Raw genomic sequence first — 13,402 nt, forward strand, 5'->3', positions numbered from 1 at the left:
GGCGGCCATTTTGCGCGCTTTTCCTGGGGTCCCACGCATGCGCACCACAGACAGGAGAACGAAGCTGCCGAAGACCACACTGCACAGGTGCGAACGGCGGCTGACCGCACTGCGCATGTGCGACGACGCACGGGGCGTAACGACGTCAATGTCATGACGTGCCCAAACTGCGGCACCGCCCACTCAAAGCGGCAATGCCCTGCAAGAGGCAGGCAATGTTTAAATTGTGGGAAGCCTGGACATTATGCAGCCTTGTGCAGGTCTGCACCACCGGTCGTGGGAGAGCGATCCCATTTCCAACGCAAACGCGTTCAATGTGTGCAGCAAGAGCTGCTGGATTCTGATCCTGGTAGCACCACGGATCCAGAGGACGACTGCCTCGAGTACACATATTGTGTGGGCATCATTACTACATGTGACAAGGCCTCCTCAAATTCAGCAACATGCCTATCTATCCTCAACGTGGATTTTGCGGACGAATGGCGTGCTGTCGTACCCGTTAACCAATGCAGCATCCGGTTCAAGCTGGACATTGGTGCTTCAGCCTATCTCATAAATCAAGCAGATCTTGATCGCATCAAAAGGCAACGAAAAATTCTTCCACCAGCCTACCAGCTTCTTGATTTAATGGCAATGCTATTACTGCGTTAGGGTCTTGTCATCTGCATGTCTCCAACAAGACCATGAATGTCACACTGCGATTCAAAATCGTCAAGCCTGACAAGGCTTCCCTGCTTGGTACCCATGCATGCAAGCTGCTCAATCTGGTCCAGCGCGTACATGCCATGTCCTCTGCCAATGTGAATCTTCAGGTTGATATTGACATTGACAAAATCCTGTCACAATACCCGGATGTGTTCAGTGGGATGGATATGCTGCCGTACTGCTACAAAATCTTACTCAGGCCTGATGCCACGCCTGTGATCCATGCTCCATGCCGGGTGCCGGCTCCTCTGAAGGAACGTTTAAAGGCACAGCTGCAGGAGCTCCAAGACCAGGGCATAATCTCCAAAGTGACGGAACCGACTGACTGGGTCAGCTCGATGGTCTGTGTGAAGAAGCCCTCAGGAGAGTTGCGCATATGTATAGATCCCAAAGATCTTAACTGGAACATAATGCGGGAATACTACCCGATCCCGAAGCGGGAGGAGCGAACCAGTGAGATGGCACACGACAAATTCTTCACGAAGCTAGATGCATCACGTGGCTTCTGACAGATACAACTGGATGAGTCCAGCAGGAAGCTCTGCACGTTTAATAAACCTTTCGGAAGGTACTGTTACAATCGCATACCATTCGGCATTGTTTCAGCCTCTGAAATCTTTCACAGGATCATGGAACGGATGCTGGAGGGCATTGAGGGTGTGCGGGTCTACGTAGATGATGTAATCATATGGTCCACGACCCCAGAAGAACACATATCTCGTCTCAAACAAGTCTTTCGACGCATCCATGCAAACGGCCTCAAGTTGAACAAGGCCAAGTGCTCCTTTGGCATGTCATCAATCAAGTTTTTGGGCGATCAAATATCCCAGCAGGGTGTGCAACCAGTCAAGGTCATCAACACCATGAAGACCCCGGAAAATAAAAAGGCGGTATTACGCTTCCTTGGTATGGTTAACTTCTTGGGAAAGTTCATTCCCAAGCTCGCATCACAGACCACGGCTCTCAGGCATCTGGTGAAGAAGTTCACTGCCTTCCAGTGGCTACCCACACATCAAGCAGAGTGGCTCAAGTTAAAGGCAAAGCTCACCACTGCTCCGGTACTAGCGTTTTATGACCCAGAGCGGGAGACAAAAATTTTCACGGACGCCAGCCAGGACAGCATTGGTGCGGTGCTCCTCCAGAAGGATGACTCCTCGTCCTGGGCTCCAGTGGCCTATGTGTCAAGGGCCATGACTCCCACTGAGCAGAGGTATGCTCAGATAGAAAAAGAGTGCCTGGGCCTCCTAACCGGGATTGTAAAGCTCCATGATTACGTCTACGGTATACCAATCTTCACAGTAGAGACTGACCACAGACCCTTAGTCCATATCATTCATAAGAACTTGAATGGCATGACACCCAGGCTTTAGCGCATTCTCCTTCGACTCCGCAGGTATGATTTTGAGTTTGTATACACACTGGGCAAGGAGCTAATCATTGCGGATGTCCTGTCGTGCGCCATCACCTCGCCCTGTGAACAGGTCGACTTCATCCACCAAATTGAGGCACAGGTGCAACTGTGTGCCAGCAACCTCCTGGCCTCAGATGAAAGAGTGGTCAACATTCGAGAGGAGACTGCCAAGGACCCTCTTCTGCAGCGGGTCATGCATCATCTTGCAAGTGGATGGCAGAAAGGGCAATGCCCTCAGTTCTTTAATGTTAAGGACGACCTGACAGTCGTCGAGGGGATCCTCCTCAAACTAGATCGTACGGTTATTCCTCGCAGCCTCCAGAGCTTAGTGCTCAAACAGATCCACGAGGGACACCTCGGTGTTTGGAAATGCAGGCGCAGGGCCCAGCAGGTGGTCTATTGGCCTGGAATCAACCAGGACATATCCAACATGGTCTTTAATTGTGCGACCTGCCAGCGTTTCCAGCCTGCTCAGCCCAAGGAAACACTCCAGTAACACGGGATCGTGACCTCTCCGTGGTAATCAACCAATGGGCGTGACTATCATCGATTACTTCTCGAGTTACACGGAAGTGGTGAAACTGACGGACCCCACATCAAGGACAGTCATCAAGGCCTGCAAGGAGACATTTGCCAAGCATGGTATTCCGCTCACTGTCATGAGTGACAACGGTCCCTGCTTCCACAGCCAAGAGTGGTCCAACTTCGCCAGGCTGTACCAATTCAAGCATATTACCTCGAGCCCGCATTACCTGCAATCTAACGGGAAGGTCGAAAAAGGGGTTCATATCGTGAAGCAACTGCTCTGCAAGGCTGCGGACTCGGCTTCTGATTATAACCTTGCGCTGCTGGCGTGCAGGGCAACCCCTCTGTCCACCGGTATGTCTCCAGCACAACTCCGAGACCTGTGGACGACTGTTCCAGCCATACATTTACCAGACCTGGATCACCTCCCAGTCCTGCAAAAGGTGCAGCAACTCAGAAACCGGCAAAAGCTGACATACGATGCTCATGCTACTGATTTGCCTGTGCTCTCTCCGGAAGATGCTGTTCGCATCAAGTTACCTGATGGAGGCTGGTCAGCTCCAGCTGTTGTTGTTCGACAGGCTGCTCCCAGGTCGTTCGTGGTTTGCATGGCCGATGACTCCATTGTCAGACGCAACAGACGGGCACTTCGCAAACTTACCTGCCCATCACCGAATCTCACTTTTCCAGCTGCCTTCTCCGGCACCTCGCTCCACAAGGCCACCAATCTGGCTGCAATCCCACCTGCCAAGGCGCCGTCGTCCCCACCTCCGCCTCTCAGGCGATCGACAAGGATCCGACGCCAGCCCCAGATATTGGACTTATAGACATTTCTTTTGTACATATTGTTCTGTATATGCACGCTAGACACCTTCCATGTACATATGCATTCACTCGCCATTCGCTGTAAATAGTTATATCTGTAAATATGTCGTACATGCTCTAAGCATCCGACAACATTTTTTTTAAACAGGGGGATGTCATAATATGCACTCATGCACATAATGAGGTAAATACAGGCAGTGATAGATACCCAGGTTAGCCAATCAACACACAGGACAGAACACAACCAATCACCAGACAGAACACTAGAGGGAGGCTTCACACTATAAAACACACGAGGCATCAGCACTCTGCCTCTTTCCACTGGTGACAACTGTAGTGACAGTCAGGGTGCATATATCAGTTAGCACCTTCTACACGTAGCTCAGAGCTAGTCTGGTCTAGTTAGTTATAGTTAGTACACTTAGAGTAGTAGAGTGTCACAGCAAACTGTGTGCATTGTTACGGAAGATCAATAAATCGTATTGAACCAACGTCTAAGTTTGGTGTCTGCTTTCCAGTACAACTGCATCCAGTTGCAGTCCGTGTTACCCCAGGGTGAATAACACGACAACGGGGTTTCCAGTTGAACGCACCCCTGACCGCCAGGAAACCTGGCGAGAGGTGTGCTGTCGCTGGAGCCAGTAAATTATTTGTAATCATCCAAAATTTCTGAGATTCTGGAAAGTTCCCAGTGGATTGGAAAACTGCAAATGTGGATGAGTCCGTAGAGACATATAGATAGGTTAAATGAATGGGCAAAAATTTGGCCGAGATAATAAAATGTAGGAAAATGTGAACTTGTTCACTTCGGTGGGATGATCAGAAAAGAAGATCATGATTGAAACTGAGAATGGGCAGCATGTTGCAGCACAGAATGTTATGGATAGGGATAGGAAAGAATGAAACTTAATAGCCAGCATGGATTTCTGATTGATTGATATTTATTGTCACATGTACCGAAGTACAGTGAAAAGTATTTTTTTGCGGCCAAGGAAACGTACACAGTTCGTACATAGTAGACAAAAGAATAATCGACAGAGTACATTGACAGTGGTGCATCAACAAATAATGATTGACTACAGTGCGGAAAAAGGCCAAACAAGAGCAGCATAGAGCATTGTGATTGTGTTCTTACAGGGAACAGATCAGTCCAAGGGAGAGTCATTGAGGAGTCTAGTCGCTGTGGGAAAGAAGCTGGTGCTATGACTGGATGTGCGGGCCTTCAGACTTCTGGGGCGGGATTCTCCGACCCCCGCCGGGCCGGCTGACCCGACGGCGGCTGCCGAATTTTCCGGCACCGTTTTTTTGGCGGGGGCGGGAATCGCGCCGGTCGGGGGCCATTGGCAGCGCCCCCCCCCCCCCCCCCGCCAAGGCGATTCTCTGCTCCGTGATGGGTTGAGTGGCCGCCTGGTTTCGGCCAGTCCCGCCTGCGTAAATTACACAAGTTTCTTACCAGCGGGACCTGGCTCTGCGGGTGGCCTGCGGAATCCTCGGGGGGGGGGGGGGTTGCGGGGTGATCTGGCCCCAGGGAGGGCCCCCAAGGTGGCCTGGCCCGCGATCGGGGCCCACTGATCTGCATGCGGGCCTGTGCCGTGGGGGCACTCTTTCCCTCCGCGCCAGCTGCTGTAAAGATCTGCCATGGCAGCGCGGAGAAGAAACCCCCTGTGCATGCGCTGGAATCACGGCAGCGGTTCTGGGAACACGCTGGTGCTCCTGTGCATGCGCCAACTCACGCCGTCCGGCGGAGGCCCTTTGGTGCCGGTTGGCGCTGTGCCAATCACTCAAGTGCCGGCCTAGCCCCCGGAGGTGCGGCGATTCCGCACCTTCTGGGCGGCGCGATGCCAGAGTGGTTCACGCCACTCTTTGGCGGCGGTACGTCCCGCCCGCCGGATTCCGTGAATTCCGCCCCTGTATCTTCTGCCTGATGGAAGGGTCTGGAAGAGGGCAAAGCCTGAGTGTGAGGTGTCTCTGACAATGCTGTCTGCCATTCTGAGGCAGCGGGAGGGTTATACATACGGTGTGGGGATGATTGTTTTATGCTCCTTGAGGAGTACGAGCTCTCTCCTCGGGGTGGGATAGTGTACCTGTACTTGCATAAAAGGTCGGCCAGTCTGGAACCAACCGGTAGGAGAGAGTACCTGATGAGGTTCTACCTGTACTCATGCTTTTACTTTTACCTACATTGGACTCCCCGAGCCTTATTAAAGCCACCTTTCCTTTACTATCCATAATTAGTGTGTTTATGAAAGGAAGGTAGGTATGTTTCTTAGCCCCTGAGTATGTAGTCAATTTTTAAATAATCAGCAGCAAGCTTTCATGGGCTTACATAAAGAGAATTATTAATTCATGCGTTCACCACAAAGTCAAACTGTTATATTCCTTGTGGGTTTTCTTACCAGGGGATCAAGTTTCTGTTCTGGTGGATTCTGAAAAGGATTCTTTGAAGATGAGCAGTCTCTAGTTTGTTAAAATAAAAGAATGTTACTGCCTTTTTAGCAGCTGGTGTTTCTTTCTGTGTTATTTGCAGACTGACGAGTTTCTCTCTGGTTTTTGGTATTAACAAACTTATGAGCTGAAGACAGTTTTGATCACATGATCAATTGCTCTTTTCCATGGAGAAAGGTTTAAAGCTGGAAGTCATTGATGCACAATGGAGAATGAATGGGGGCTGTTCACATCCTGTTATGATTAATTGGCATTGCAGTTTTCTGTGTATTTTTAACTCAGAGATATGAATTCTGGAAGTCCATTGATTTTGAGTTTTGCATAAACCACAAATAATAGCAGGGGCAACTTTGACAGGTGGCTTCTGACTGGGTATGTCCATTCAAGGGTGCAGGCCTCCATCCAGGGTTGTTCAATTCCGAACTTTCCAGAGACCTCTTGTGCAGAAATTGCAGCCATCTTAGCCACCTTGCTGGTTTAAATAGAACTTCCAGAAAATTACATGTTAAATGCAGTCCATGTTAAATTTATGAATAGGACTTGCCTTCATTGTGCATGAGATGAATGATCTGCCTGACCTCGTACATAAATCGCCAAAGGGTAGCTTTGAGGTATGGCAAGTAATTAGGAAGGCAAATGGAATGACAAACTTTTTTGCAAGATATTGGAGTATAAAAATAAGGAAGCCACGTTACAAATATGCAGGGCATTCGTGAGACCACAACGAGACAACTTTGGACAGTATAGATCTCCTTATATAAAGATGCAGGTCAGAGGAAGTTCAGTAAGTTGAATTGTGCAATGAAGCGGTTGCCTTATTGAGAAAGGTTGAGCAGGATGGGTCTATATTCATTGGAGTTTAGAAGAAAGGGCGGTGATCTGATTGAAACATATCATAGAATCATAGAATCCCTACAGTGAGAAGGAGGCCATTCGGCCCATCAGGTCTCCACCGACCCTTGGATAGTGTACCCTACCTAGGCCCACCCCCTCACCCTATCCCCAATATCCAGTAACCCCACCTAACCTTTAGGATACTAAGGGGCAATTTAGCATGGCCAATCTACCTACACTGCACATCTTTGGACTGTGGGAGGAAATCGGAGCACCCGGAGGAAATCCACGCAGACATGCAGAGAAAGTGCAAACTCCACACTGACAGTCACCCGAGGCCGGAATTGAACCCGGACTCTAGTGCTGTGAGGCAGCAATGCTAACCACTGTGCCACCTACCACCCTCGGATTCTGAAGGCTTGACACGGAAATGTCGAAAGAATATTTCTCCGTGTTGGGGAATCTAGAATCAGAGAAACAGTTTCTGGAAAATGGGCGAGAATCACTCCGGACTTTTTCCTCAGACGTCCGCGGTGATTTTCCATTTTCCAGGGGGCTAGCAGAGCCCCGGTGTGAGTCCCACAACTCTGGCTGCTGGCAGGGCCCTGCTGCCCAGGCCGTATGGCCGCACATTCGCACGGCGGCCCACTTCGGCATGGGCGCCGCCGACATGGCAGACCCACACAGCGGGCACGCGCGGAGGAAGGTAGGTCCCCCCCAGATAGCGATGGCCGGCCGATCGATGGCCCCCGATCATGTGCCTGGCCACTGCTGAGGCCCTGCTCCGGAGTCAGATTCTGCCCGCCCTGCACCAGGGCCACTACCGCGACCGCGGATCTGAGCTCCCGCCGAGTGGTACCAAATATGAACCACACCGGCGGGAACTCGGCCGGTCGACCGCAGAGCATCGCCGCAGGTGGACACTTCCATCGGCCCCTGACCGGCGCCGCGTCGACTGCGCGAGCGTGACTTGGGGGTCCGCGGAGAATCGCAGAAGCGCCAGATTTCTGGTGTGAACGGCTATTCTCCACTCCCACGCCTGCCGCGATTCCGGCGTGGAGGGTCGGAGGAATTTCCTTTCTCAGAGAGTTTGTATTGTTTGGAATTCTCTTCCACAGAGAGCAGTGGAGGCTGGATCATTGAATATATTCAAGGGTGAACTAAACAGATTTTTAATCCACAAGGAAGTCAAAGGCTAAGAATGTGGAGTTAAAGTCACAGTCCGTTCAGCCATGTTATTATTGAATGCTGGCCCAGGCCTGATGAACCAAATGGTCTATTGCTGCTCTTATTTGTTTTGTTTTTATGTTTCCGAGGATGGGACATTGCTGTATTACATGGTAGAGTTAGTGATGGGAAATTAGAGAGATCCATTCACACTCTTCTTGTCACCATATCAGTGCTCCAAAATTGCAACCATTTTCCTCCCCAGAACTTTCCTGTCCTGTTGACTTTCCACACTCATCGTCAAAATGGTCCTCGTGGCTGACCCAAAACAGACAATTGCTTACATTAAATATATAATAGCAACAACTGTGAAAGCTATGTCAGCATCAATCCTTTATAACTATGCAAGGTCAAAGTTGAACAGTCCTGCACCCTAAACAGTAGGACAAGAACATTTACCCGACTAGAATTAACGAATACAGAAAAGAATGCACATTGAAAGTTGAAAGATCATAGTGCTTCCGACAGTGTAGGAAATTTGATTGTTTTCATACTTGTAATATCTTTTATATTTTTTGTACTTTGCATACTTTGTGAGTTCCAGATGCCCTGGAGAAGGAACTGCACTGTTTCTATCTCCCACTTTGAGCAATCTGAGGTGCACAGTTTCATGGGGATGAGAAATAGGAGGCATTGACTGGCTGCAGAAAATTCGGGGACTTTGTGCTTTAGAAAGCAACGTTTTCTGTTTAATATTTAGGCTAATGGAGCCGAACATCAAAAAACATACCTGTAAGAGTTGTAAACGCCTCTGCACCACCATTATATATGGAGTAGGTCTTGGATGGTGCAACATGGTCCCAGAGAACTTGAACATAATTGAAAATCTGATAATAGCTGCAAGTAGCTATGGCCCACCAGAACGACCAATAAAGCAGATTTCTTGATGAGTAACACCTCTTAAAATCAGATCAAACCTGAAGAATTGCTGTTGTAAAAGCTTTTCTCTCGTTTGTCCTCAGGGAGTTGTCAAGAGCTAATTGTTTTCCTTCAGGGAAGACTGGGTTTGTAGAGGATCCTTGTGTACTTCTCCTGAGGTTTAAGCAGCCATTGGAAGTGTTTGATTTTATTGTCGCATTTGAGGATTTAGCTGAACTTTGGAAAAATGTGCTTTGCTTGGGCATGGGTAGAGCAAATGAAGTCACCACGGCTACAGTCACTGTTCCCAATGAAATGGCATTTAAGTAGAAATAGGAGACAGCTTCTAGAGAAACTAAAAGTTGTGCCACTGCTGATCCCACTGTGTAAGCTGTCAGAGTAACACTCCGGCAGTAACTAGTCACTTTCTGGTAGTGTTCAGCATCAACAACGCTATAAATATAAGAGTAGTAGGCTACTTCTGTGGCTGATACAAGACCATCGTTGAATTGAAGATACTGCATAGCCGCCATGCTGTTTGCAAAGAGTAGCAATACATAGTTAATCACAAGAGCAACACCTTGTATAATGATGATAGGTTTGTGTTGCAGGTAGTCAGTGAACAAGAAGACTGGGATCAACAGTGCCAGGAATGAATATGTCCATATGGGGAACAACTGGTTCGTAACCTTACCAAAAGAGAAATTTGTATCAGTTTACAAGGATTCTGACCACAACAATTACAATCAATAAGTTCTAGTTTTAAACTAGGTAATTAGCTATATTTGGACATGATTCCATTGACATGTTTATCACAGATACAAGAGAGGAGGTATAGGATACAATTTATATTCCATAAATTGATAAGTGGCTTTGGTGTTAGTGCTCTAGGGTTTATGTGCAACAATCTAGTCTGGTACACCTGTGCAGTACTGCAAGAATGCTGCATTGTCAGAGGTGCAGTTTTTGAATTAGATGTTAAGTCAAAACCCCATCTACCTTCCTCAGGGGAAAAGATGATTCGGGGATTCATGGCTGATGATCTGATGCCTGAACACTGACCTCTCAATTAACATTACAAAAACAGATAACCTGCTCATTATCACATTCCTGTTTGTGGGAGTTTGCTTTGTGTAAATTAGCTGCTGCACTGCCGACATCATAACACTTCAAACGTACTTAGTTATTTGAAACATCTGGTGGTCTTTTCTTTGTTTCATATAAATTATGGTAAGCACAAATGGGGTATAATTACATAATACATAATGTATTTTATTTTGACCACATTTAGGCCATAAGTAAAATTATAATCGTTTGATATAAGATTGAAATTTAAATGGAAACTGAAGTCCTCCATGGAATGGAGACAAGTTACTGCTAAATATTTTCAAATAGTAGCACATGATATCTTTATGACCTGACTGATATAGAGTATTAAAAGTAATATCTGGTATGAAATAATGGTTTCACCATCGTTAACTGCTTCCCACATATGGGATATTTGCAAATAGACACTGAATGGATTTAAAACCTACAAAACTGCAGTTAGAATAAAAGAGAGTCTGTAGATTCTGCAAGGACAAGGCACAATAATGTCTGTGCATACAGAATGTGTGAAAGTACATTGACATGTTAGCCTTGGCTCTAATGGTGGTATTCTCACCTCTGAAGCCTGTAGGTTCAAGCCCGAGAATTGAGCACCTAACCTTGGCTGACACTTCAGTGTTGAAGGAGTGCTGTGCTGTCAGAGGTCCCATCTCTCTGTTGTAATGTTAAATCCATTACACACTACATGTACATACAAATTATTATTACTTCATTGTTGTTTGTGGGAGCTGGCAGCCTGCACATTTCTACCATGTTTCCTACATTATAGCAGTGACTACATTTTGAAGTATAATATTAACTGTGTATTGTTTAGGGACATTGCGAAAGGTGCTCGATAAATATAAATTATTTTTTTCTTTCTCCATAGAATTATGCATGCTGAATGTTATTGAAATCTTCGGAAACCAAAGGAAAACTGTCCAAGTGGTCAAGGTTTGAACTTATCTACAATAATGTTCCTCATAAGATAAAGTAATTCTAAATGACACGAGCATTTGTATGAAAAACGAGATAGTGAAACACAGATATTTAATCATATTTTGTTTTGGGCTCGAACATTCTTAACGCATACCTGTTCAATGGTGAAATTTTTGTATGGTCCAACTAAATATGGTGTCAGAAAAGACTCCGCAGGTTTCATTGTTGCAAAAAATCCATATGTGTACAAGACTACTGTGGGATAAACCCATTCCTTATCTCTTACTGCTTTACAGCAACCCATAACGCTCCAGTTTACAGAATCACAATTCTATGAAATGCCACTGATCGCCAGCCCCTGTTCATCTGTCTGTTGCAGTTCAGTGTTGTAAGCAAACTACCTGCTTTCTTGACCGAATGCATATGGAAGTGATTCGACCGTCTGGATTGCAATAATCCACTGAATTATTTTAATTGGCTGCCTCACCTTGTAATATTACCATAATGTGTATTTAATCCTGATGGGACTCAAACTTTGCTCTCTCTGGAATCACTTTATTACTTTATCTGATTTTATGACTTTGAAGTTGTTAGTAAGCTAACACCAGATATTTACAACCCCCTTTACTTCAATTCACTGACGTTATTGAGCTAAGGGCTCTTGGTTATGAGACTGAGATTGATGACGAAACTGAAATGCAGAACATGACTAAAATATGTAAAGAACCAAAAATGTAATGTGACTGAGAGTGAAAGCAATATCATGTCATATTTAAGAACAAAATGTATGAGTAAATGCAAATAATTATGTGTGTAATCCACCCTATTGAATGTGCTGTGTGTTTACTCCTAATTCCCTCCAAGCTGCATTTATGAAAGTAGGTATGTGATGTGAAAAAAATGAATAGGTGGGAACTTCTTTGTCTGGTAGAGAGATGATTAAGGTGACTGAGTAGAGATCTTCAAGATCGTGAAAGGATTTGATTGGGTATTCACTGGGAAATGTTTCTGCTTGCAGGTGAAGCCTGAACTAGGGATCATGAATATGAAATGGATAACAAATCGAATAGATTATTCAAGAGAAACTTCTTTACCTGAGGCTGGTTAGAATGTGGATCTTGCTACCACAGGAAATAGTTGAGGTGAATGGCATGAATGCTGGCTGAGCACTCAGGTGTACCCCTCCCCGAACATGTGCCGGAATGTGGTGACTAGGGGCTTTTCACAGTAACTTCATTGAAGCCTATTTGTGACAATAAGCGATTATTATTATTATTAAGGGTATGATGATGGGATAATATGAAGAGGGGTGGGAACAGGTTCATGCGGAATACATCTGTTGGACTGAAAGGACTTTTTCTGTGTTGCAACATTATGTGTAGGTCCGGTTAGCCTCAGATGGTCACGATTGTGGTGCCAACAGTGCAGGTTCAGTTCCTATACTGGCTAAGGTAGCACTTGGAGGCCTACCACTTTTCCTTGCCCCAGTGTGCTATCAAGGTGCCATTGAGCCATGCTTAGCAACCCTTTGGTACTGTTGCTAACTTTGGTTGGCTCTTAATTCGTTGCCCGTTGGGTCTTTACTGAATTTGCTCTGTTCCTATAACCTTTGCTCTAGAGTCGCCAGGTATCTTTATACCGCCACGAGGTTCAAGTTCAAGTACTGATCAATAACTCAACACACCAATTAGTAAGATTCAAATCAAAACACATATATTATACATAGTAAATCACTACTCATGCATAAACTCTATTTTCTAGACTATTCTCTATCACTAAAAGACCTATAGTTAGCTTCGGAATTGGCCCACCAGGTCAGGGGAACAAATGGCCTTTCGTTCGATCTGAGTCTGCAGGATTCAAAAGCTGGTATGGACTGGTAGCTAAGAGCGCCTATCTCGTAGCGTGCGTTGACTGGAGACTTACTTGGTTGATGCGGCAGCTTAGACAGTTCACTTTCAAGGGTTGATTCGAGTTGCTGAGTGACCCTGCCAAGAAGGATGATTTGAACTTGGGGACTCTACTTTATAGTCCCCAGGGGCTTCGTGCCATTCGGGGCGGACCCCGTATCTGGTTCCAAGTGATTGGACTACGTTTTGATCACTTGGATCGATTTCTCCAATACTAGAGTTGTTCCCTGATCGCAGGGCGGTCCCTGAGTGCCCGTTGGCCTTCCTTTGTCTTGGCTCCTGCTGGTGCCGAGGAGTCTGGCTTGGCCTTATTCACCTTTAATGTTTCCATTGTACCCGGAGATCGCTCATTAATATGCAGATGGCTGTGGGTTTCAGTGCTGTCTGGGCTTTTGCAAGTTCTAATACACAGGATTTCTGCACTTGCTAGTTTTTGCCTGTGTTGGATGAATTTCCCTGTAGTCTTTGCGGACCTCCATTTTAAGTTGGGAAGTGGCCAACCCAGGTGGCTACAGTACCAAGGATGAAGAGAGAGAAAGAACTATTGCCAGCTATTTAACAATTAAAGCCATTTTGATTGAAGTGTGATACGAATAAGTTAATTATAGAAAGTTGTTTATTTCCTTCATTGTGATAT

The 13,402-nt window shown here is 46.3% G+C and overlaps 1 protein-coding gene across 1 annotated transcript in view; it reads right to left on the reverse strand.

Annotated features, from left to right (window-relative positions):
• Nucleotides 1-11,203, reverse strand: part of LOC140389022 (thiamine transporter 2-like) — a 30,594-nt gene extending 19,391 nt beyond the window's left edge. Inside the window, 2 exon segments of the mRNA XM_072473188.1 lie at nt 8,703-9,519; nt 11,010-11,203. Coding sequence (XP_072329289.1) covers nt 8,703-9,519; nt 11,010-11,159 — 967 coding nt within the window. The 5' untranslated portion in view covers nt 11,160-11,203.
• Nucleotides 11,204-13,402: the final 2,199 nt, after the last annotated feature.

Source organism: Scyliorhinus torazame, chromosome 14, assembly GCF_047496885.1.
Source record: "Scyliorhinus torazame isolate Kashiwa2021f chromosome 14, sScyTor2.1, whole genome shotgun sequence".
NCBI classification, from domain to species: domain Eukaryota; kingdom Metazoa; phylum Chordata; class Chondrichthyes; order Carcharhiniformes; family Scyliorhinidae; genus Scyliorhinus; species Scyliorhinus torazame.